This window comes from Oncorhynchus clarkii, chromosome 10, assembly GCF_045791955.1.
Source record: "Oncorhynchus clarkii lewisi isolate Uvic-CL-2024 chromosome 10, UVic_Ocla_1.0, whole genome shotgun sequence".
In the NCBI taxonomy this organism is placed as follows: domain Eukaryota; kingdom Metazoa; phylum Chordata; class Actinopteri; order Salmoniformes; family Salmonidae; genus Oncorhynchus; species Oncorhynchus clarkii.
Window position 1 is genome coordinate 61174834 of NC_092156.1, and position 26292 is coordinate 61201125.

The 26292-nt window shown below is 43.6% G+C and overlaps 1 protein-coding gene across 1 annotated transcript; it reads left to right on the plus strand.

Annotated features, from left to right (window-relative positions):
* Nucleotides 1–2275: 2275 nt before the first annotated feature.
* LOC139418904 (uncharacterized) lies at nucleotides 2276–24740 on the plus strand. The gene is made up of 6 exons (XM_071168685.1): nucleotides 2276–2792; nucleotides 3228–3361; nucleotides 9712–9876; nucleotides 10652–10763; nucleotides 10962–11056; nucleotides 23557–24740. Exons 1-6 carry the CDS (start codon nucleotides 2510–2512, stop codon nucleotides 24475–24477), a joined length of 1710 nt encoding a protein of 569 aa, XP_071024786.1. The 5' UTR covers nucleotides 2276–2509; the 3' UTR covers nucleotides 24478–24740.
* The last annotated feature ends 1552 nt before the right edge of the window (nucleotides 24741–26292 follow it).

Below are 26292 nucleotides of genomic sequence, written 5' to 3' on the forward strand. Positions count from 1 at the left end.
TTGAATTGTCTTTTTTTCCCCCCTTTTTCGTGGTATCCAATTGGTGGTAGTAGTTAGTCTTGTCTCATCTCTGCAACTCCCGTACGGACTCAGGAGAGATGAAGGTCGAGAGCCGTGTGTCCTCCGAAACACAACCCAACCAAGTGGGCATTCTTGACACAATGCCCACTTAACCCAGAAGCCAGCCGCACCAATATGTCGGAGGAAACACCATACACCTGGCAACCGTGTCAGCGTGCACTGCGCTCGGGCACACCACAGGAGTCGCTAGTGCGCGATGGGACAAGGATATCCCTGCCGGCCAAACCCTCCCCTAACCTGTAAGAGCTTTGCACACCTGGATTGTGCAATATTTGCCCATTATTATTTTCTAAGTTCTGCAAGCTCTGTCAAGGAGTAGAGGATCATGGCTAGACCGCCATTTAAGTCTTACTGTACATTTCCAAGCAGATTTAATTCAAAACTGTAACTTCCCTCTCAGGAACATTCCCTGTCTTCATGGTAACCAACTCCAATGTAGATTTGGCCTTGTGTTGTAGATTATTGTCCTGCTGAAAGGTAAATTCCTCTCCCAGTGTCTGGTGACAAGCAGGTCCCCCCCCCCCCCAAAAAAAAAAATCCTGTGCCTAGCTCCATCCCGTTTCTTTTCATCCTGAAAAACCCTGTTTTTGGCGATGTCCAGCATACCCATACCATGATGCAGTCACCACAACGCTTGAAAATAAGGAGGCGGTTACTCAGTGATGTGTTGGATGTGCCCCAAACATAAGGCTTTGCGTTTAAGCAAAAATAGTAATATCACTGTTGTGCCTTGTTGCATACAGGATGTATGTTTTGGAGAAAAAAAAATATATTTGTATTCTTTTCACTCTGTCATTTAGGTCATTATTGTGGAGTCACTACAATGTTGTTGATCCATCCTCAGTTTTCTTCTATCACAGCCATTGAACTCCGTAGCTGTTTTAAAATCACCAATGGCCTCATGGTGACATCCCGGAGCAGTTTCCTTCCTTTCCTGCAGCTCAGTGGAGAAGGACAACTGCATCTTTGATATGTTTGAGTGGTTTAATACATCATCCACAGCATAACCCTTACAAAAAAAGATTGCAGTCAGAGTGCAGTATAACTGCAGTATGCTGCAAATACTGCGACCAAAATACTTTTTTTTACTGCAGTAATTTTGCAATGCAACTGCTGTTAGAGTGCAGTATAACTTAATATAATTAAGTTATTCTTCAATTACTGTGTCCAAAATACCACAGTCAACTGCAGTTATTGCACTTTTACTGTAGCTTCAAAACTGCAAATCTTTTTTTGTAAGGAAATTAACTTAAGCATGCTTAATTAAATAGATATTCAATGTCTGATTTGTTATTGTTACCCATCTACAAACCACTGCCTTTCTTTAAGGCTTTTGAAAAGCTCCCTGGTCTTTGTAGTTGAATCTGTGCTTTACTTGACTGAGGGACCTTGCAGATGTTGTATGTATGGGGGACAGCGGAAGGTGTAGTCATTCAAAAATCATGTCAACCCCTGTTATTTAACCAAGTGAGTCTATGTAACTGAGTATGTGATTTGTTAAAAGTCAACTGCCCCTCAGGCCATTTAAAAACAACCATTATTTCTAGTGTCAAAATCTGGGTTTGGCGGATGCCAGGAGAATGCTACCTGCCCCAATGCATAGTGCTAACTGTAAAATTTGGTGGAGGTGGGAATAATGGTCTGAGGATGATTTTAATGGTTTGGGCTAGGCCCCTTAGTTCCAGTGAAGGGAAATCTTAACGCTACAGCATACTAGACGATTCTGTGCTTCCAACTTTGTGGCAACAGTTTTTGGGAAGGCCTTTTCCTGTTTCAGCATGATAATGCCCCCATGCACAAAGCGAGGTCGATACATAAATGGTTTGTCGAGATCGGTGTGGAGGAACTTGACTGGCCTGCAGAGCCCTGACCTCAACCTCATCAAACACCTTAGGGATGAATTGGAGGCCTAATTGTCCAACATCAGTGCCTGACTTCACTAATGCACTTGTGGCTGAATGGAAGCAATTCCCTGCAGCAATGTTCCAACATCTAGTGGAAAGCCTTCACAAAAAAGTGGAGGCTCTTATAGATACAACTGGGGACCAACTCCATATTAATGCCCAAGGTTTTGGAATGAGATGTTCCACGAGCAGGTGTCCAAATACTTTTGGTCATGTAGTGTATTGAAATGTGTAATTCGCACTCTGACCTGAGAAAGGCAGCAATACAGCATCTAGTCTGCTGGAAACGCAAATGAAGAAGAGCGTAAACGGAAGTAAACAATGACCAAGAAGCACTTCCACGTCAGCGTTTTTATTGTTATTTTAGACGTTTATTAACACGAGGGAACTCAAAATATGATCAATTTAACTGCACAGCATCACATACTTACCCGATGTTGTATTTAATTCGCGTTGGTTACAGGACTTGGTTGATAGACGTTATATAGGTAACGCTAGCCAGCTAACGTTAGCTAAAAGTAACAATGGCTAACTGTATGGTTTTTCACTCTCAAATAGCCTCCATCATGGAGGTGCTAGCGAATTCAGCCGTGGCAGATATCTGTAAACTCGTAGACGACGACTATGCAGTGTTTCGTTTGGAAATAACTCAAAGCCAGAAAGAAAACAGGACATTGCGGAGGAAACTTCAGCTAATGGAACTGAAGGTGGCACGGGAGCGCGCAGAAAGGACAATCCGAGAGCGCGCTCTCGCCAGTCGTCCCAATAGTGTCAAGATCCTCGATCGATACAGAGGAATGGCAAGAGGTACATTTTGCAGAAGGCCGATGCTTCGGGGCCTGTCGCCCCGTTCTCCTCTGCGCGTGTGTGTTCAGATGTGTTGTCCAGAATTTGGTCTTGGACAGTTTTTGGATAGTATGCAATAGTTCCCCTCATTACTTACCTATCATCCACAACTTTTTTATTTGAGCTCTGTTTGTTTTACTAATTATGAACAAATTATTATTTCACAAAGACAAGATCATATTCCAAGTAGATTATTGATTTACTGAATGTCCTATTATCATACTCAAAAAGAATGTGAAGCACGGAACATAATCAATCAATAAATAGTATATCAAGAAGTCATAAGTGTTACTTTACATCCTTGCCAATTGTAGACAGTGTCAATAATGTACACTATACAATTGAGCATTGACAGTACCTAATTTAACCACCCCTTTTACCCAATCATTTTCTCAGGTGAAGGACATCTCACTGGAGGCCACAGGAGCTTTGCGAAGCCAGCGGGACACAACACGTGGAGGAGAGATGACCAACCAATCACTGTTGATGAGGGGAGTGGAACCTCAACCCAGCATGTTATTGTGATAGAGGTTAGTGTAATAGTGTTGCATTAAAAGTTACAGTACATCAAATTTGGCTCGTTTTATTTCAGAAAGGCTCCATATAGGTATTAATTTGCACACATGTACACCCTAATGTATCTGCCATAGGGGAGCTTGTTAAACCTCCTCTCGTCTATTAGCGTCTCATCAGGAACACTAAAAAGTACTTCAACATTTTTCTAAATAAAAGTCACGCAAGTAAAGTGTCAACCTGTATTTATTCATGATATGAAAAATAACTGTCTTAACAATAACAATGATTCATATTTGTGCATATTTAAGTGATATTAAATGTGGATTTAAAACAGAATCTATATATGGTGTTATTTAATGGGGGACTGAGGTCTATATACAGCAACACTTCCTCCTCCACCTACTCTATTGGTCCCAATGCAATACACTGTAGGCCTATAAATTACATATTGGCTTAAAGAGAAATAAACTATTCTATGTGCAGAGGTAAAATTGGGAGTACTCAGTGTAGAAACCACCTAGGTGTAGAAACCACCTTCCAATGCCCCAAGTCCTTCTGTTCACCCGAATTCCTTACAATCAAGTGCCGGCCATTTTACCTACCAAGAGAATTCTTGTCAGTTATAGTCACAGCTGTGTACATTCACCCTCAAGCAGATGCCAAGACGGCCATCATGGAACTTCACTGGACAAAATGCAAACTGGAAACCATACATCCTAAGGCTGCATTTATTGTAGCTGGGGATTTTATCAAAGCAAATTTGAGAACAAGTCTACCTAAATTCTTCCAGCATATTGACTGTGCTACACGCATGCTCAATACCCACGACCACTGCTTTTCTAGTTTCCGTGATGCATACAAAGTCCTCCCCCACCGTCCCTTTGGCAAATCTGACCACGGCACCATCTTGCTCCTTCCGTATTATAGGCAGAAACTCAAACGGGATGTACCAGTGACGAGAACCATTCAATGCTGGTCCGACCAATCGGAAGCAACGCTTCAAGTTTGTTCTGATCACGCGGACTGGAGTATGTTCCGGTCAGCCTCCGAGAACATCATCGACCTATTCGCTGACTCAGTGAGTGCGTTTATAAAAAAGTGCATTGGAGATGTGGTACCCACTGTGACTATTAAAACCTACCCTAAACAGAAACGGTGGATTGATGGTGGCATTGCACAAAACTGAAAGAGCGATCCACCGCATTTAACCATGGAAAGAGGTCTGGGAATATGTCTGAATATAAACAGTGTAGCTATTCCGTCCGCAAGGCAATCAAAAATGTGAAATACCAGTACAAGGACAAGGTAGAGTCGCAATTCTACGGCTCAGACAGAAGACGCATGTGGCAGGGTCTACAGAAAATAACGGACTACAAAAAGAGATCCAAACCACGCCACGGACACCGACGTCACGCTTCCAGACAAACTGGAAGTTGTGACGTCGGTGTCCGTGACGTGTATTATCCGCTTTGATAATACCGTGTCACCGTCGCGGCCCGCTAAAAAGGACTGCCCCCCCCCCCCCCCCCCCGACACGAGTAAAACATTTAAATGTGTTAACCCTCGAAAGGCTGCTGGCCCAGATGGCATACCAAGCCGCGTCTTCAAAGCATTCCCAGACCAGCTGGCTGGTGTGTTCAATCGCTCACTATCCCAGTCTATTGTCCTCACATGCTTAAAGATGGCTAACATTGTTCCAGTACCCAAGAAAGCAAAGATAACTGAACTAAATGACTACCGCCTCATAGGACTCACTTCTGTCTTCATGAAGTGCTTTGAGAGACTAGTCAAGGATCATATCACCTCCACCTTACCGGCCACCCTAGACCCACTTCAGTTTGCATACCGCCCCAACAGGTCCACAGATGACGCAATCGCCATCACACTGCACACTGCCCTATCCCATCTGGACAAAAGGAATATCTATGTAAGAATGCTGTTCATTGACTACAGCTTAGCATTCAACACCATAGTACCCTCCAAGCTCATCATCAAGCTGGAGGCCCTGGGTCTCAACCCGTCCTGTGCAATTGTGTCCTGGACTTGGACTTTCTGACGGTAGGAAACAACATCTCCACTTCGCTGACCCTCAACACTGGGGCCCCACAAGTGTGCGTGCTCAGCCCCCTCCTGTACTCCCTGTTCACCCACAACTGCATGGCCATGCACGCCTCCAACTTAATCACCAAGTTTGCAGACGACACAATAGTAGTGGGCTTGATTACCAACAAAGAAGAGACAGCCTACATGGAGGAGGTGAGTGCACTCGGGAGTGTGGAGTCAGGAAAACAACTCTTACTCAACGTCAACAAAACACAGGAGATGATCGTGGACTTCAGGAAACAGCAGAGGGAGCACCCCCCTATCCACATCGAAGGGACAGCAGTGGAAAGGTGGAATGTTTTATGTTCCTCAGCGTACACATCACAGACAAACTGAAATGGTCCACTCACACAGACAGTGTGGTGAAGAAGGCGCAACAGCACCTCTTCAACCTTAGGCTAAAGAAATTTGGCTTGTCACCTAAAATCCTCACCAACTTTTACAGATGCACAATTGAGAGCATCCTGTCGGGCTGCATCACAGCCTGGTACTGGAAACTGCACCGCCCTCAACCGCAAGGCTCTCCAGAGGGTGGTGCGGTCTGCACAACGTGTCACCGGGGGCGAACTACCTGCCCTCCATGACACCTACAGCACCTGATGTCACAGGAATGCCAAAAAGGACAACTACTACCCGAGCCACAGCCTGTTCACACACTGACATCCACAATTGACGGTCCATCAGCAGGCAATTAAGTATGCTAGGCAGCCTGTTTCAGTGTTCGTTTTTTTTAAAGTATGCTAAGCAGTGAGAGGGTTTTGTTCATGCAGGAACAGTCGTGTGCTTTCTTTAGAGAACAGTGTAGGTTCAAAGGAAGAATAAACAAATATCACGATATGCCTCACTCAAATCAATATCAAATGGTATTGATATTATATAAAATTATCGATATTGGTGCCCACCACTACGATTTCCTCATCTGATAACCCTCTACTACAAATTTGTCTCTGTGGTAGTATTCATTCCCAATGTCTTGGGTGGCTGCACCACTGACACTCTTGGAGACCTCTTTATCCTCAAAAGTGTGTACATTTTGCATATTAAGTTGGCATTCTCTGAGCAGTTGACATTCCCTCATTTTAACTCTCTACAGACAGTAGGTTTTGTAGCTGGGCCTCATATACATTCTCTGTTTGTACCATTTTGTTTAATTTCACCTTGTCACTAGCAATAGAATGTCTAAATATGACCTCTATTCTTGTCCCAAATATGACTAAGATTTGACACTACGTTTAGTGACAAACAGTTTTCCAATCGTTTCATTATGCTGCATAACAGAATGTATTGCCATTGAAATAGCATGTTAACCAAAAAATGTATTTTAAAAAATGTATGATTAACTTTCTGGTCCTCCCCAACATCCCTGCCACCCCCATACAATTTGTTTCAGATTTGGTGGTTCAACAGCATTATTTTAATTTCTCATCTGTTGTGTCAAGTTATTCAGATCTATGCATTTATCAGTACGGTCTAGAGGTCGACCGATTAATCGGAATGGCCGATTTAATTAGGGCTGATTTCAAGTTTTCATAACAATCGGAAATCGTTATTTTTGGACACCGATTTGGCCAATTTATTTATTTTTTTACACCTTTATTTAATCTTTATTTAACTAGGCAAGTCAGTTAAGAACACATTCTTATTTTCAATGACGGCCTAGGAACGGTGGGTTAACTGCCTCGTTCAGGGGCAGAACGACAGATTTTTACCTTGTCAGCTCGGGGGATTCAATCTTGCAACCTTACAGTTAACTAGTCCAACGCTCTAACCACCTGCCTCTCATTGCACTCCACGTGAATGCAGTAAGCCAAGGTAAGTTGCTAGCTAGCATTAAACTTATCTTATAAAAAAACAATCAATCATAATCACTAGTTAACTACACATGGTTGATGATATTAGTAGTTTATCTAGCGTGTCCTGCATTGCATATAATCCATGTGGTGCGTATCGTTGCTCCAATGTGTACCTAACCATAAACATCAATGCTTTTCTTAAAATCAATACACAGAAGTATATATTTTTAATCCTGCATATTTTGCTAAAAGAAATTCAGGTTAGCAGGCAACCAGGTGAAATTGTGTCACTTCTCTTGCGTTCATTGCACGCAGAGTCATTGTATAAGCAACAGTTTGGGCCGCCTAATTTGCCCGAATTTTGCGTAAGGAAGGAATATTTAGACTGATGGATGCCACCCGTTAGATAAAATACGTAACGGTTCCGTATTTCACTGAAAGAATAAACGTCTTGTTTTCGAGATGATAGTTTCCGGATTCGACCATATTAATGACCTAAGGCTCGTATTTCTGTGTGTTATCATGTTATAATTTAGTCTATGATTTGATAGAGCAGTCTGACTGAGCTTTGGTAGGCACCAGCAGGCTCGTAAGCATTCATTCTAACAGCACTTTTGTGCGTTTGCCAGCAGCTGTTTATGACTTCAAGCCTATCAACTCCCGAGATTAGGCTGGTGTAACCGATGTGAAATGGCTAGCTAGTTAGCGAGGTGCGAGCTCAATAGTGTTTCAAACTTACCTCGCTCTGAGACTTGGAGTGGTTGTTCCCCTTGCTCTGCATGGGCCGCCACTTTTGCTTCGAGGGTGGCTGTTGTCGTTGTGTTCCTGGTTCGAGACCAGGTAGGAGCGAGGAGAGGGACGGAAGCTATACTGTTACACTGGCAATACTAAAGTGCCTATAAGAACATCCAATAGTCAAAGGTATATGAAATACAAATGGTATAGAGAGAAATAGTCCTATAATTCCTATAATAAATACAACCTAAAACTTCTTACCTGGGAATATTGAAAACTCGTCTTAGAAGGAACCACCAGCTTTCACATGTTCTCATGTTCTGAGCAAGGGACTTAAACCTTAGCTTTCTTACATGGCACATATTGCACTTTTACTTTCTTCTCCAACACTTGGTTTTTGCATTATTTAAACCAAATTGAACATGTTTCATTATTTATTTGAGGCTAAATTGATTTTATTGATGTATTATATTAAGTTAAAATAAGTGTTTATTCAGTTGTTGTAATTGTCATTATTACAAATACATTTTTTAAAATCGGCCGATTTAATCGGCATCGGCTTTTTTTTTGGTCCTCCAATAATCGGTATCGGCTTTGAAAAATCATAATCGGTCGACCTCTAGTACGGTCCTCTCCACAGTTAACTATCACCACAGACAACAGTGTCAAAATCAATCAGTACAGTTAAATCCTACTATAGCACTAGGTCCACCCTTTACCAGTCCCTCCACAGATACAGTATATTGCATTTTATGGACAAATCAAAAATGATTTTCTGAAGAAGCCTTTGACTTGCCTCGTGCAGTGCCACCATACACAGCACAGCCATTAGTTAGACAGCACAAACATGTTTACATCAGCAAGAGCAGGGAAGGCCAGGGCTCATGATTGGAATATCACTTGCAGTGTAGCCTAGTTTTTATTTACACCATCCCAGCAGCGCAAAAACTCGGGAACGAAGTTCAACTTTTCCCTGTGCTTCTCCGAGCATGCACTTTGTATAGCCTAGGCCTATAGCCTGTTATAAACTGGGTGGTTCGAGCCCTGAAAGCTGATTGTCTGAAAGCCATGGTATATCAGACTGTATACCACGGGTATGACAAAACATTTATTTTTACTGCTCTAATTACGTTGGTAACCAGTTTATCATAGCAATAAGGCACCTCGGGGGTTTGTGATATATGGCCAATATACCACGGCTAAGGGCTGTGTCCTAGCATCCCGCGTTGCATCGTGCCTAAGAACAGCCCTTAGCCATGGTATATTGGCCATATACCACCCCCTCCATATACCACAGCCCCTACAGTTTATCAAGTTCATGCACATTTTTTTGTTGAGACGGGTATGTGTGGTTTTCATATGGTGCCATTTAAAACTTGTTTGTTTAATGAACACAAAATGGGATGTTTTAATCAGACTTTCATTGGGACTCTATTTAGTATGCATCACATCTGATCTCAGTCTATTCTGCATAAACATGACAGCGCTATATAACCAATATACACTTAAATATAAAAAATATATCCACACACTAACAAACACTTACTGTACACGTCAAAATGTACACCACAACATCTTATGTCCACCATGATGGGTTTAACAATGAAGTCATTCTGTAACTACAGTATAGGACTCAAACAGTGGGGATGGGTAAACACTCCATGTTAAAAGTGTTTATTATATGTGTGTACGTACCTGAGGGAGTGTATGTCTGTATCACCTGTCTCTTCCAGGAGGAGGAGAGTCCAGAGGTGCTGCTGGTGAAGGAGGAGGGGTGTGAGGAGGGTCTGGGGAACCCTGAGGGGACCATGGTCATGGAGGACAACCAGACAACACCTCCTCCTGAACCCACAGAGGAACCAGCTGAGCAGCACAGGACCACACATAGTCTCACTGAGGTGAGCCCACTGTAAACTACTGTCTGAATGGTATTAGGTCAGGATCTGTATCCACAAAGATCAGAGTGCTGATCTAGGATCAGTTTTGTCTTTGCCTTTTAGATCTTAATGAATAAGACTATATAGACAAGTGGGGATTAGCACTCTTACTCTTAGATGCTTTGTGGTGTTAGGTTCTTATTTTCAGAGTAAATAACTCGACGGACACTAGAGAAGCTTAACCAAACAGCTGGATTCAGACAAAAGACATTTCACACAAGCACTGATATTTAACCCTTTCTCCTAGGCTGAGTCTCCTCCTACCCATCTGTACAAACATTGTTCTTTACTGCTAGGCAGGACACTAGTGATATGGGCCATAAACTTCTATTTCTCCCTAAAGCTGACCTGACCTCAACCCCCCTCCGTCACTAATCCATGGCTCTCTTCCCTTATCAATGCCTGCCACATGTAATCGCTTCCCTGCACTCAACACATTCCACGTTTAATTGCACACACTATATACCTTCCTCCCATAACCCTTAACTTCTGGTGTAGACCCTCTAAACTTCAGCACTCCGTCAGTGACATTAATAAGTATATTTCACATTCTCAAAACCCAACAGTAATACGGGCCCAGGTCTTGATTCATTTTGTCTTAAGTGTGGGACCATGTCTTTGAATTATCAAACCATTAAAGACTGTCAACTAATCAAATCAATTAACACGTTTGCATAGTACTCATAGCAATCCCTCATTCTTGATCCAACATCCTCTCACTCTGTATCTCTTACAGTCAGTAGACATGGAGGATGGGAAGCCTGATCTGCTGCTGGTCAAAGAGGAGACAGTAGAAGACGGACCAGAGAGCATTGATCTGCTGAGTGGAATAAAGATGGGGGAGCAAGGTAAGGGAGAAATACATATACAGAACATAATAGATATACTTCAATGGGAATAGTGGTGCACTTACATAAAATGAAATCAATGCAATTTTATGTTTCCATAAAAAAACACAACGTATGAACTTGACCAGGTAATTGACCAAAAAAAACACATATGTAAAGTTCTCTCTGCCATGTTTATTTTATAACCTCTTTCTGCAGGTGGTTGGTTAGAGGATGACAGAGGAGACTGGGCGGCCATCTTGGATTCCCAGACCCAGACAGGTGCAGCCAAGGGCCCGCGGGACAACATAGAGGTCAGTGGATGGGACAGCGTCCTCAACTTTGGGCTGGGGAACAACACTGTTAACCACAACCAGAAACAGACAGTAGAACACAAAACCACATCTGAACTTAGTCTCCATGACAACAGACTTGCTGAGACCAGGGCGAGGCGTGGATTTGGTCTGCGGGGACGGGGAGGTGTCCGTAAGGGGTAGGAGAGCACAGACACAGACTCTGCTAGCGATGCTCCGTCCTGCTCCTATAGTTGTGATTCAAAGAGACTGTTGGCGCCTCAGTGTAACCCCCCAACAGGTGCTGCCTTCAGCCTGCCTTCTATAGGATCTATCAACTGGAACATGGACCCTGTGACATCACAGACACTACCTGGCCTTCGTTCTCCTCACACTCTCCTATTGTTAAACCAGACCTCAGACAATGCCAGTGGCTCAACACTAAATGGATACACAAGCCCATTGACAAATGACAGTAGTAGTAACACTGTCAGTAGATCTGGTGGAAAAGAGAAGCGCTTCCCGTGTTCGTTCTGTGGGAAAGCCTTCAGTTTCCCCAAACAGGTGGAGGTCCACCAGAGGATCCACATGGGGGAGAAATCATTCGGCTGCCACCTGTGCCATGCCAGTTTCTCCCGCTCGTTCAACCTGAAGAGGCACCAGAGGGTCCACACGGGGGAGAAAACCTACAGCTGCACCCAGTGTGAGAAGAGGTTCTCCCACCTGAAGATCATCTTAAGGTCCATACAGGAGAGAGAATGTTTGCCTGTACGCACTGCAGGAAGAGGTTGTCAGAGAGGAGCTACCTCAGGATACACCAGCAGAAAATGCTCATGGCCAATGTATAGTATAGTGTATGTAATGTAGTACTAGTTAGTTTGTAGTTAATTATGTTGGTTTTGGATGTATAAGGAACTGGAAGAGCTGAACTGAGGGAAAAGATGAGTATGATGACATAAACCCCACTGATCTCATGACCCTTATTAATACCTACCCCAGTCCTTATTCCCTGTCCCCTCATCACTAACCTCAATGACTGCCTTTCCTTTTCCCTGGATTCCCTCGCTCCCCTCAAAACCTGCTCAGTCTCTTTCATCCACTGCTCCCTGGCACGCCGCCGAGATACGCCAGTTAAAAGCCTGTGGACGGCTGCAAGAGGACTGGTCTGGTACGTCATTCTCAAGCACAAACAGATCACCTGTTAAAATATAAAAGAACGCCCTCTCAGCTGCAAGAACATCTTACTACTCCGACCTCATCAACTCTGGTAAAAACAACCAAAAAGTCCCCTTCTCCACAGCGAACCGCCTACTTCAGCCTCCTGACAGCTTCCCTGCAGACTCCTCCCCTGAACAGTGCTACAAGTTCCTGAAAATCCATGACATCCACCACCACCTACTTACACCAGTACAACCTCAGCATCCCCATAGATAGTTTCCCGGTCCCTCTGTCAACACAAGTCAAAAGCCTCGGTGTCACTCTGGACCGAAACCCTCATCCATGCCCTCGTCACTTCCCGTTTGGACTATTGCAACACTCTGCCTCCCAAACTCACCAACCGACTTCAACTGGTCCAGAACTCTGCTGCCAGAATCCTCACCTGCGCCAGATCAACCGATCACATCACACCAATCCTCATCAATCCACACTGGCTCCCTGTTCAATCCCGTATTAACTTTAAGACAGACACCTACAAAGCACCCCACAACCTGGCACCCACCTACCTCTCTGACCTTCACCCAGCACGTGCCCCTTCTGCTCCTCCTCTGCTGGTTTCCATGTCACCCCCCATTCACAGGTCAAATAGGGGGTGCTTATATTTGTCCTGTTTCACTGCATGTATTAGAGGTTAACCAGTGTGAGTGTTAGATGTGAAATGGAAATATGTTGTTTTTTTTTATATCTGAGACACCCTGGGAGAGTGAGGTCACAGCCAGGGATCAGCCATTATTGACGGCAATACTGGGGCAATTTGGATTAAGTTCCTCACTCGTCGACAGATTTTTCAACTAGTCTGCTGAAGGATTCGAACCAACAACATTTTCGGTTACTGGCACAATACTCTTAAACGCTAGGCTACCTGCCGCCTCTCCACCATGGTTGCCTGAACCTTCAACTGCTCTGCCTCAGGCTCTGGAATGCACTCCCCCCCACACGTACAATATGCAGACACAGTATTCTCATTCAAAAACCTCCTAAAAACACATCTCTTCAAGGATGCCTATTGCCTGCGGTCTGTCATTGACTCTGTCCTACTTAACCCCCCGACCCCTGTGTCTTCTCAGTATAGCTACAGTGCCTTGAAAGTATTCAGTTAACACCCCTTGACTTTTTCCACATTTTTGTTGTTACACAATTACATTGGCCTACAGACACAATACCCCATAATGTCAAAGTGGAATTAAGTATTCAACCCCTTTATGTCAAGCCTAAATACAGTTGAAGTCAGAAGTTTACACACACTTAGGTTGCAGTCATTAACTCGTTTTTCAACCACTCCACAAATTTCTTGTAAACAAAGTATAGTTTTGGCAAGTCAGTTAGGAAATCTACCTTGTGCATGACACATGACATAAGTGAAATAGTCTGTCTGTAAACAATTGTTTACAGACAGACTATTTCACTTATAATTCACTGTATCACAATTCCAGTGGGTCAGAAGTTTACATACACTATGTTGACTGTGCCTTTAAACAGCTTGGGAAATTCCAGAAAAAGATGTCATGGCTTTAGAAGCTTCTGATAGGCTAATTGACATAATTTTTATTTCAAGGCCTACCTTCAAACTCCGTGCCTCTTTGCTTGACATCATGGGAAAATCAAAAGAAATCAGCCAAGACCTCAGAAAAAAATTGTAGACTTCCATAAGTCTGTTTCATCCTTGGGAGCAATTTCTAAATGCCTGAAGGTACCACGTTCATCTGTACAAACAAAAGTACGCAAGTATAAACACCATGGGATCACGCAGCCGTTATACCGCTCAGGAAGGAGACGTGTTCTGTCTCCTAGAGATGAACGTACTTTGGTGCGAAAAGTGCAAATCAATCCCAGAACAACAGCAAAGGACCTTGTGAAGATGCTGGAGGAAACAAAAGTATCTATATCCACAGTAAAACGAGTCCTATATCGACATAACCTGAAAGGCCGCTCAGCAAGGAAGAAACCACTGCTCCAAAACCGCCATAAAAAAACAGACTAGGTTTGCAACTGCACATGGGGACAAATATCGTACTTTTTGTCCTCAGGCCTGATGAAACAAAAATATAACTTTTTGGCCATAATGACCATCGTTATGTTTGGAGGAAAAAGGGGAGGTTTGCAAGCCGAAGAACACCATCCCAACCGTGAAGAACGGGGGTGGCAGAATCATGTTGTGGGGGTGCTTTGCTGCAGGAGGGACTGGTGCACTTCACAAAATAGATGGCATCATGAGGCAGGAAAATTATGTAGATATATTGAAGCAACATCTCAAGACATCAGTCAGGAAGTTAAAGTTTGGTCACAAATTGGTCTTCCAAATGGACAATGACCCCAAGCATACTTCCAAAGTTGTGGCAAAATGGCTTAAGGACAACACAGTCAATGTATTGGAGTGGCCATCACAAAGCCCTGACCTCAATCCTCTAGAAAATGTGTGGGCAGAACTGAAAAAGCATTTGCGAGCAAGGAGTCCTACAAACCTGACTCGGTTACACCATCTGTCAGGAGGCATGGGCCAAAATTCACCCAACTTATTGTGGGAAGCTTGTGGAAGGCTACCTGAAATGTTTTACCTAAGTTAAACAATTTAAAGGCAATGCTACCAAATACTAATTGAGTGTATGTAAACTTCTGACACACTGGGAATGTGATGAAATAAATAAAAGCTGAAATAAATCACTCTCTACTATTATTCTGACATTTCACATTCTTAAAATAGTGGTTACCCTAACTGACCTAAGACCTAAGAATTCCTACTAGGATTAAATGTCAGGAATTGTGACAAACTGAGTTTAAATGTATTTGGCTACGGTGTATGTAAACCTCTGACTTCAACTGTAAGTTCAAGAGTAAACAGTCGCTTAACAAGTCACATAATACCTTGATTTTTTAATGGCCAGCTCATCTCTGTACTTCACACATACAATTTTCTGTAAGGTCCTTCAGCCGTGCAGTGAATTTCAAACACAGATTCAACCACAAAGAGTGGGGAGGTTTTCCAATGCCTCACAAAGAAGGGCAGCTATTGACAGATGGGTAAAAAAAAAAAAAAAAAGCAGACGTTGAATATCCCTTTGAGCGTGAGGAAGTTATTAATTACACTTTGGATGGTGTATCAATACACCCAGTCACTACAAAGATACATGCGTCCTTCCTAACTCAGTTGCCGTAGAGGAAGGATACCTCTCGGGAATTTCACCATGAAGCCAATGGTGACTTAATAAGAGTTACAGAGTTTAATGGCTGTGATAAGAAAAACCAGAGGATGGATGAACAACATTGTAGTTACTCCACAATACTAACCTAATAGACAGAGTGAGAAGATGGAAGCCTGTACAGAATCCAAATATTCCATAACATGCATCCTGTTTGCAACAAAGCATTGAAGTAATACTGCATAATACAAACTGTTGTGTTTGGGGCAAATCCAATACAGTACATTATTGAGTACCACTCTCCATATTTTCAAGCATTGTGGTGGCTGCATCATGTTATGGGTATGCTTGTAATCGTGAAGGACTGGGGAGTTTCAGGATAAAAATAAATGGAATAGAGCTAAGCACAGGCAAAGTCCTAGAGGAAAACCTGGTTCAGTCTGCTTTCCACCAGACAACTTTCTGCAGGACAATGACCTAAAACAAGGCTAAATCTACACTGTTGTTACTTACCAAGAAGACAATGAATGTTCCTGAGTGGAAAATGAATGTTCCTACTTGAAAGTCTACGGCAAGACCTGAAACGGATTGTCTAGCAATGATCAACAACCAATTTGACAGAGCTTGAAGAATTTTGAAAAGATAAATGGGCAAATGTTGCACAGCCCAGGTATGAAAAGCTCTGAAAGACTTACCCAGAAACACTCACAGCTGTAATCTTTGCCAAAGGTGCTTCTACAAAGCATTGACTCGGGGGTGTGAATACTTATGTAAATTACATTTCTGTACTTCATTTTTAATACATTTGCAAAAATGTCACTTTTTTGTCACTGTCATTATGAGGTATTGTGTGTAGATGGGTGAGATTTTAATTTATTTAATCCATTCGTTTTAACACATTTACATAAGTATTCAGACCCATTGCTAGGAGACTCGAAATTGTGCTCAGGTACATCCTGTTTCCATTGATCATCCTTGACATGTTTCCACAACTTGATTGGAGTCCACCTGTCTTAAATTCAATTGATTGGACATGATTTGGAAAGGGACACACCTGTCTATGTAAGGTCCCACAGTTGAAAGTGCATGTCAGAGCAAAAACCAAGCCATGAGGTCAAAGGAATTGTCAGTAGACAAGATTGCTTCCAGGCACAGATCTGGGGAAGGGTACCAAAACATTTCTCTAGCATTGAAGTTCCCCAAGAACACAGTGGCCTCCATCATTCTTAAATAGAAGAAGTTTGGAACCACCAAGGCCCTTCCTAGAGCTGGCCGCTCGGCCAAACTGAGCAATCAGAGGAGTAGGGACTTGGTCAGGGAGGTGACCAAGAAACCTGATGGTCACTCTGACAGAGCTCCAGAGTTCCTCTGTGGAGATGGGAGAACCTTACAGAAGGATACCATCTCTGCAGCACTCCACCAATCAGGCCTTTATGGTAGACTGGCCAGAGCTACTCTTCAGTAAAAAGGCACATGACAGCCTGCTTGGAGTTTGCCAAAAGGCACCGAAAAGGACTCTCAGACCATGAGAAACAAGAGTCTCTGGTCTGATGAAACCAAGAGTAAACTCTTTGGCCTAAATGCAAAGTGTCATATATGGAGGAAACCTGGAACCGTCCCTACGGTGAAGCATGGTGGTGGCCGCATCGTGCTGTGAGGAAATATGAACAGAGCAAAGTACAGAGAGATCCTAGATGAAAACCTGATCGAAAGCACTCAGGACCTCGGACTGAGGCAAAGGTAAACCTTCCAACAGGACAACGACCCTAAGCACACAGCCAAGACAACACAGGAGTGCCTTCGGGACAAGTCTCTGAATGTCCTTGAGGGGCCCAGCCAGAGCCCGGACTTCAACCTGATTGAACATCTTTGAAGAGACCTGAAAGAGACCTGAAAATAGCTTTGCAGTGACGCTCCCCATCCAACCTGACAGAGCTTGAGAAGATCTGCAGACAAGAATGGGAGAAATTCCCCAAATACAGGTGTGCCAAGGTAGTAGCGTCATACCCAAGACTCGAGGCTGTAATCGCTGCCAAAGGTGCTTCAACCAAGTACTGAGTAAAGGGTCTGAATACTTATGTAAAGGGAATATTTCTGTTACTTGTTTTTTTATTTGCAAAAAAATGACAAACCTGCTTTTTTCTTTGTCATTATGGGGTATTATTGTGTGTAGATTGATGAGGGGGAAAAAAACTATTTAATCAATTTTAGAATAATGCTGTAACGTAACAAAATGTGGAAAATGTCAAAAGTTCTGAATACTTTCCTAATGCACTATATTTGTCCCCCTAACCCGCACCCAAAACCGGGTCCGTATCCTATTCCCAATCCTACCCCTTAAACATAAAACCTTACCCTAAACCGTATCCTCTACCCAATCCCTCCCTCTTTTTATCTGACCTGTTTCATCTGGTCCTTTATTTAAATATTAATTGGATTGATGCACTTGATTTTATGATCTTTCGTACAGCACTTTATTTAATGTAGGCCTACTTTTAATGTAAGATTTCCCTGAAAGGCATCTGCCAAATATAATGTATTATTATGATGATGAGGCAGAGTAGATTATATGGTGATGGTTGGTGTGATGGTTTCTGTAAAAATGCTCCACGGATGAAGAGTGACAACCTTAGGTTGATACTGGTGTTTTATAGTCAAATAATGATAGTGCCTTAATTAATGTTTACTTGACATGGAGTAGTAAAGTAAAGATGTGTGTACTGTAATGTTGAACCTTTTCCTAAGTATTCTAAAATTCATTTTATCAACGCGAGGGTACCAGATTTACAGAAAAGGTCAAGTGTTACCATAGTGACAAAAGTTATTCTACTTGTCACATATAATTTTGTGCAATAAAAGTACTGTACTTCATGTTATGTGAGTATGTGTGACCATTTTGTTAAATACAACGTTAACTAGGTGTCGGCTGCCTTGGCTATTTTTGTTTCATTGCAGGGACTGAATCTCTCTTATCTCTCTCTAGTAGAATTACCCTTATCTCTCTCTAGTAGTTTGTCAGTTTCGACAATGACGACTCGTGGATGTCATTTCTGTTGTGGGTTCTTGAGTGGCTCAGGAGTCAGTTTTTAAGAGCAGACTGAAGCATGAGGGACAGACGTGCTTCTGGTGGTGTTGTGCGAGTATGACGCTTTTCTCTGGCTGCAGATAGTTGTTTCTGTCCTGCTCAAAGTTGTCTACTGCGGTGAGCGTTTGAGTGCCAGATGGATCGGGTAGAGGAAATGTCTGTGAGTTGGCTGGGCTGGATATTGCAGAAGTTGAGGTTCTGTTTTCGGTAGCCTCAATGCTGGTGCTGTTAGCTTTCTGCAGTACCTCCAGGTTGGAGACCTTTCTTTGCCACCGGATACCCATAATTGATCTCAGAGATTGTGTATGGAATGTCTCCAGCTGTTTGAAGTGGCGACTGTACAGGGTTCAAGTTTCACAGCCATACAACAGAGTTATGATGACTACCACATTGTAGATTTTCACTTTTGTGGAAAGAGTGATGGCGTTATCCTGTTCCTCAGCCTTCCCAATGACTGGCATGCTTTCTGAATTCTGCTAGTTATTTCTTGGTCAAGTGAGCCGTCCTTGGAGATGGTGCTCCCCAGATATGTGAAGTGGGCGACATTCTGGAGCTCAGATCCACTTAGGTGGATGCTGGAGACCACTGGGTTGGACAGGGTTGATGGTTGATGATTACAGTTTTTTCCCAAGCTTTATCAAAGTTGTCTGATAAATACTGGAGGTCTGCCTCTGTGTGCGCAAGTAGGGCACAGTCATCAGCATAGAGGGTTCTTGTGGTTTGGTCTTTGCTCTTAGCCTGCACAGGTTGTAGATTGAACCATCATCCCTGTATCTGATGTAGATTCTTTGTTAAGGTCCTTCGTGGCGAGATTGAGGACAACAGTGAAAGAAGTTGAACAGCATCAGGCTCAAGATAAATCCTTGCTTGATGCCATTGGAGATGGGAAAAGCTTCAGAGATATCACCACCACGGTGGATCTGGCCTTGCATCGTGATGGAGTACATGGATAATGTTGACTAGTTTTTGCGGGCAGACAAATTTGTGGAGGATCTTCCATAATCCCCCTGTTCACCGTGTCAAAAGCCTTGGGTGAGATCTATGAACATGTAGTAGAGGTCCATCTTTTGCTCAATACATTTTTCTTGTATTTGCCTGATGATAAATATCATGTCCACTGTGACCAGGCCTGAATCCACATTGCGCTTCTGGGAGGTTGTCTTCTGAGAGGTTCACCTATTGAGGATGACTCAGAATGACTCGATACCATGGGGATAGCTTTTTCATTTTCCTCAAGTGTAGGTGGTTCGTCCAGGTGATGTTGGATGGCCTTTTGGGGCATCGGGTTTATGGTTGTGGGGTTGACAGTGGATGGTCTGTTCAGGAGATTGCTTAAGTGTTCCACACACCTCTGCAATACTTGTTTCGTCTCTGAGGAGGGTTTTGCCATCTGCTGATCTGAGGTGATGTGCAAGACTTCACCGGTCCCTAAATGGTTTTCAGGCATTCAAATAACTGTTTGGTGCAGTGTGTGTCTGCATACATTTGTGTGCATTCTGCTAGTCCCATCCACCATTGATCTTGCATCGATCTGAGCTGTTTCTGCAGTCTTTGCTGCAAGTGTTTGAACTTGTTTCTCTAGGAGGCAGATTGGGGGTTGTTTTGTAAAGACAATGCAGCGTTCTTTTCCTTCAGGAGCATCGTGATTTCGTCATCTTTGTCATTGAACCAGTCTTGGTGGGTTCTCTTTTTAGTGCCAATGAGTTTTGTTGCTGATTCCTGTACAGTCCCTTTGAACTCCCATTTTTCCGAAGGGGTATCCGTGGGGTTGATGTAGATTGCATGTTGAGTATCCAAGCTGCCTTGCAACTGAGCCTTGCGGTGTGCATCTTGCAGCTTCCCTGGGGAGGGTGTAGATTTTTATGTGCCGTCTTGGGTGGTTTGGCACGGTGTGTATACCAAGGATCACTCTCACCATTCTATGTGCAGCACTCTTCGCCACGCATGGCTGTTGTAATCTTGACATCCTTAATGTCGGTCTGTCGCACAATGATATAATCCATCAGGTGCCAGTACTTGGATCTTTGGTGCATTCATGTAGTTTTGTACTTGTCTGTTTGCCCAACGATGGTGTTTATGGTGGCGAGGCTATGCTCTGAGCATTTGCTCAGGAGTAGGAGCCCATTTCCACTCATGGTTCCCACTCCATCTTTGCTAATCACTCCTTGCCAGTTGGTGTTCTCTTTCCCCACCCTGGCATTGAAGTCTCCAGCAATGATTAGTTTGTCACTCCAGGGAGTTGTTGGATGAGTAGAACTGCTCTTTCACATTGGCAGGGCTTGGTAATGTAGGTGCATTGGTACTGATTATTGTAGCATGCCTGGTCTTGTTGAGGAATCCTGATTTTCATTAGCCTCTCATTTATTCCGGAGGGTAAGTCTTACAGGTGCCTGTGAAGGTTGGTTCTTATGGCACGTCCCAACCCCTGTATTTAGTCTTCATCGTTTGGTTCCCCTTTCCAGAAAAACACTCAGTGATGGTGCCATCGTCAGCTTACCTTGTTTCACTCAGAGCTGCTATGTCGATCTTACATCTGCTCAGTTCTCTGGACAGCAAGGGAGTTCTTCTCTCGTGATGTGTGACAGTTTTTTGTCCATTTATTGTTTAACTAGTTTTCCTTTTTTGTTTATATTGCTTGTTTATTTATAAAAAAAAATTAACACCTTTTTCTCCCCAATTTTGTGTTATCCAATTGGTAGTTTCAGTCCATACAGACTCGGGAGAGGAGAAGGTCGAGAGCCGTGTGTACTCCAAAACACAATCAGGCCGCACTGCTTCTTGACACAATGCCCAGTTAACCCGGAAGCCAGTTGCACAAGTGTGTCGGAGGAAACACCATACACCTGGCAAGCGTATCAGCGTGCATTCCACCCGGCCTGCCACAGCAGTCTCTAGTGCACGATGAGACAAGGACATCCCGGCTGGCCAAACCCACTCCTAACCCGGATGATGCTGGGCCAATTGTGCGTCGCCCCATGCGTCTCCCGGTTGCGGCCGGCTGCGACAGAGTCTGGACTCTGCGCCACTCTGGAGGCCCATTGCTTGTGTTTCTACCATTTGGGGGATGATCTTCCAGCCACAGTAAGCTGGCCAGATTCAGTAGGGCAGGCAATTTCTAAGACACCTTTTCTAGCCCCTTCCCTAGGTTAGGTTGAACAGCGCTGTCCTAAAAAGGGCTGCTCAGATATCCAAGGTGCTGCTGAACATTTTCTCTGTCCTGGTTACGAAGATGAGTGGCCAATATCCTGGACCGCCAACATACAGGTTTGTGGCTATGACTGCAAGTGAACATCTCTCCCTGTCCCTTCGCCATTCCTCCACTGCTGTAGGGCTGTGGTGTAAGCACGAGATACCTGTGCGTGAGTTGATTATAGTGGGAGAGCTGTTGCGCTGGGACAGTGCCACTCTCTCTGCATCCAAAGCTAGGACCCTGAGTTGTCTGCACAGTTATTTTCAGGACTCTCCAGAAATGTTTGACCGGGTTCAAGTCTGGGCTCTGGCTGGGGCCCTCAAGGAGATTCAGAGACTTGTCCCGAATCCACTCCTGCGTTGTCTTTGCTGTGTGCTTAGGGAACCTTCGCCCCAGTCTGAGGTCCTGAGCGCTCTAGAACAGGTTTTCATCAAGGATCTCTCTGTACTTGGATCCGTTCATATTTTCCTCGATCCTGACCAGTCTCCCAGTCCCTGCCGCTGAAAAGCATCCCCACAACATGACGCTGCCACCACCATGCTTCAACATAGGGTTGGTGCCAGGTTTCCTCCAGACGTGACACTTGGCATTCAGACCAAAGAGTTCAATCTTGGTTTCATCACACCGGAGAGTCCTTTAGGTGCCTTTTGGAAAACTCCAAGCGGGCTGTCATGTGCTTTTTACTGAGGAGTGGCTTCCGTCTGACCACTCTACCGTAAAGGCCTGATTGGTGGAGTGCTGCAGAGATGGTTGTCCTTCTGGAAGGTTCTCCACACAGGAACTCTGGAGCTCTGTCAGAGTGACCATCAGGTTCTTGGCCACGTCCCTGACCAAGGCCCTTCTCCCCCGATTGCTCAGTTTGGCAGGTCGGCCAGCTCTAGGAAGCGTCTTGGTGGTGCCAAACTTCTTCTATTCAAGAATGATGGAGGCCACTGTGTTCTTGGGGACCTTCAATGCTGCAGACATTTTTTGAGCACCCTTCCCCAGATCTGTGCCTCGACACAATCCTGTTTCGGAGCTTTATGGAGAATTCCTTCGACCTCATGGCTTGTTTTTTGTTCTGACATGCCCTGTCAACTGTGGGACCTTATATATATATATATATATATGAGACAGGTATGTGCCTTTCCAAATCATGTCCGAGCAATTGAATTTACCACAGGTGGACTCAAATCAAGTTGTAGAAACATCTCATGGATGATCAATGGAAACAGGATGCCACTGAGCTCAATTTTGAGTAGCAAATGGTCTGAATACGTATGTAAATAAGGTGTTTTTGTTTTTTATAAATGTGCAAACATTTCTAGAAATCTGTTTTGGCTTTGTCATCATGGCGTAGTGTGTATAGACTGAGGACTTTTATTTATTTAATCGATTTAAAATAAGGCTGTAAAATAACAAAATGTGGAGAAAGGGAAGGGGTCTGTATACTTTTTGAATGCACTGCACATGGCTCCTCCTTTTGCTACACAGAGTTGCTTGGGGTTAGCCAGCGGCAGTATCTGAAAGCAGAAAGTAGCAAGCAACAAGAAGGCAGGCGGCAATCACTAACTACCACTACACTATGGCACTAGACGCATCACACACATGCAAAGTACTTATGTGAGTGTTTGTATTTAATTTCAACAAAATGGTCAAAGTTAACAATGTGTTGACTGACTTGGTTATTTTTGTATCATTGCAGGGACTGAGTTTCCATTATACTTAATATGGCATTTTTTTTTAATAAACTGCAATGGCTCCATATTGTTGGGTACTTGAATCACAGTGTTTAGAGATGGGCTTGACTGTGGTTAACATTTTATAATATCATGTCATGTTTCTGTGTCTACAATAAAGAGTTTCTTATATAAACCTTTTATTTGCTCTTCTCTACAATTTGTGTTTACAGTCTGCAGTCCATGAGGACCTGCTGATATCCAGTGTTGCTGGCGGGAGAGACTGGACCTCTGAAGCGGCGTGTCACAAAACCTGGCCCCTGATCAGGATCCTGGATCAGGAGCCGTCGCTCTTCCTCCCCGAGTCAGAACCGGAACCGAACCGCGAGGGACAGAGACTCCACCACCACACAGAACACAACCAGTGGACAGGTGGACTGAACAACCTCAGTCCTGATGGTCATCAGAGAGACGGAGGCTCCAGTCAGGGATCCAGTCTGCAGCCCAGACCCTTCTCTTCACAGTCTCAGTGCAGGGATGAAGCAGGGCCTGGGGCTGATAGAGATAGACCCTCCTGTTCCTATGATAAAAACACCACAGTATCCATGATGAACAGAGCAGGTCACCCTGGGCTTCAGTCTTCACAGAGAGTGGTGGGAGACCCCCCTGGTGGTAGTCTATCAGCAAGTTTGTCTTCTCCTTCAGGGTCTTGTCTAATGCCTAGTGACTGGGTTCATAGAAATCCTGGGCCTGGGTCTAGCCTTCCTCAGTTACCTCATGGTTACCCCACCAATACAGACCGGGTCAGGATGGGCATTCACCACGAGAAGTATTTAGCCTATAACATAGCACACAATCCCAGCAACACCCAAACAATGGCAAGTGGTCAAGGAGGGAGCTCAAAAACTCCTGCTTCTACCTCCTCTGGTGTCATTGGGTCACAACGTGGGAGGCCGAATATTAGGACTGACTGCGACAAGCCGTACAGCTGCGCCACATGTGGGAAGCACTTTACTAGGGCAAACTATTTGAAGGAGCATCAGACCGTTCACACCAAGGAGAGGCCTTTCAAGTGCAAACTATGTTACAAGAGCTTCCCCTTCCGGAGTAACCTCATCAGACATAGGAGTGTCCACAATGGGGAGAAATCGTAGCAGTGGGGCTTGAGATGTACACTGGGGGTGTCAGGAAACCATTCTTTAGCTGACATAGTTATATTGTGAAGTGTCTTGGGGTAAAAAGGGTAATTAACCACATAACCCTTATTAACCCTTTGTTAACTTGTCATTTGAAACAGGCTTGCGTAAATGCATGTTTTTAGAGAGAGACCATAAACCTAGGCTAAAACAAGAACAGTTGAAAATGTACCTTGCTGAGGTGATGATGGAATAAAGTTGTTCTATAACTTTCTACTCTATTCTTGTTAACACACTGTTCTTTCTAAACAAATTGCTCGCAGCTTGAAAGATACTGAAAATAGCAGATTTTACATGTATTATAAGAAGCAGTACTGTATTTCAAAGAACAGCGTACCTTTTTAATTTAGCCACACCCTTTGAGCTTTGACGGCAACCAATGAGATCCTTTCTTTTCAGTGTTAAACGGAAGTGATGTGTCTTGATTTGTCTAGTTCTCTCTGGCCTTTTCTTATTTGGGCAAAAGTCCGTCCTTTGCAGTAGTGTAGGATATATGCAGTAATACACCTATACCCACTTATTTTTCAGTGTGCATTGAGTATACTCGCTTCTTAATCCCCACGATGCGTATCAAAGTAGTGCAGTGGAGGTATACGCTGCATCAATAAGGCTGATGGAACAGATCAGAATGTTTAGCATAAAATGTTGATAAACTATTATTGCTTCACATTTTAGGTGCAGCAATGTGCACACGGCATTAGGCCTAAGTGCGAATGTTCAAAAATGCAATTTGCGGGAAAACACCTTTCTAATATGTGCACTGCACATGCAAGTGATTTGATGGACAGATGGTTTGTTTAGAAATGTAAAAAGAGGGGAGCTCTAAAGATGCAACAACTATCATGGGTTGCTAATATGACAAGGATAATGCATTTGGCTGCTAGACAATGACAGAAAGAAAACCAATAGAACTGGAGAATATGATGAAGTTGCTATAAAATAATTGACTCCCTGTTTATATGGTGGGATTTTGGCTGTGTTACTTTAAATCAAGGTAAGACATGCCTCATAATATGACAAAACGTCCATGTTTCAAACAATTAAGGGACAGGAAAATAGGAACAGCACTGTTCGTAATCAGATACGTCATCAGAGCGCGCAACAGAACATTGTACTGTCTACACTCGGTTTGTTGTTTATGTTAAAACAGTTTAATTAAATCAATTTTAACCAGAACTAAAGTTTTGTTGCTAAGGATTCCACGATGCGGTTAGCCGTTAAGGCTGGGACTGCAAGTTTGTGTTCCTTTTTTTTTTGCATGTGTTCCGCGAGTGCTAGGTGGCTGTACTACAGACACCTGTCGTCGTTGGGGGAAAGACTTATCTTTTTGTAAAACAACTGGTTGCAGTAAAGAGCCAACCTGGATATTAAGGAGATCCTGAGGGAAATCGACGATTACCAACAGCTTTACGCTATAGAGGAACAACCTACTCCATCATGGGAAGATCCGACTACCTCACAAAATAACACAAAGGAAAGAAAAACAGATTCATCTACAGACACGGACGATTTGCTTACCGTTGAAGTAGAGGCTAGTGCTCTGGCTGGAATCCATGTAACACTGGAAAAGTTGTGTGAGGAGGTAGCAGGGCTGAGGGGGAGTTTGGAATTCAGTCAGAGGGAAATTATCACGCTCCAAAGAGAAAACAAGACACTCACAGCCAAGGTTAAAAATCCACGATTCCAACAAGGATGGTCTATTCAGGGAAAACAGGGTGATGGAGTCACTACTAGACATATAATGTCGTAGCATGCGTGAAAAACTTTTTTTTT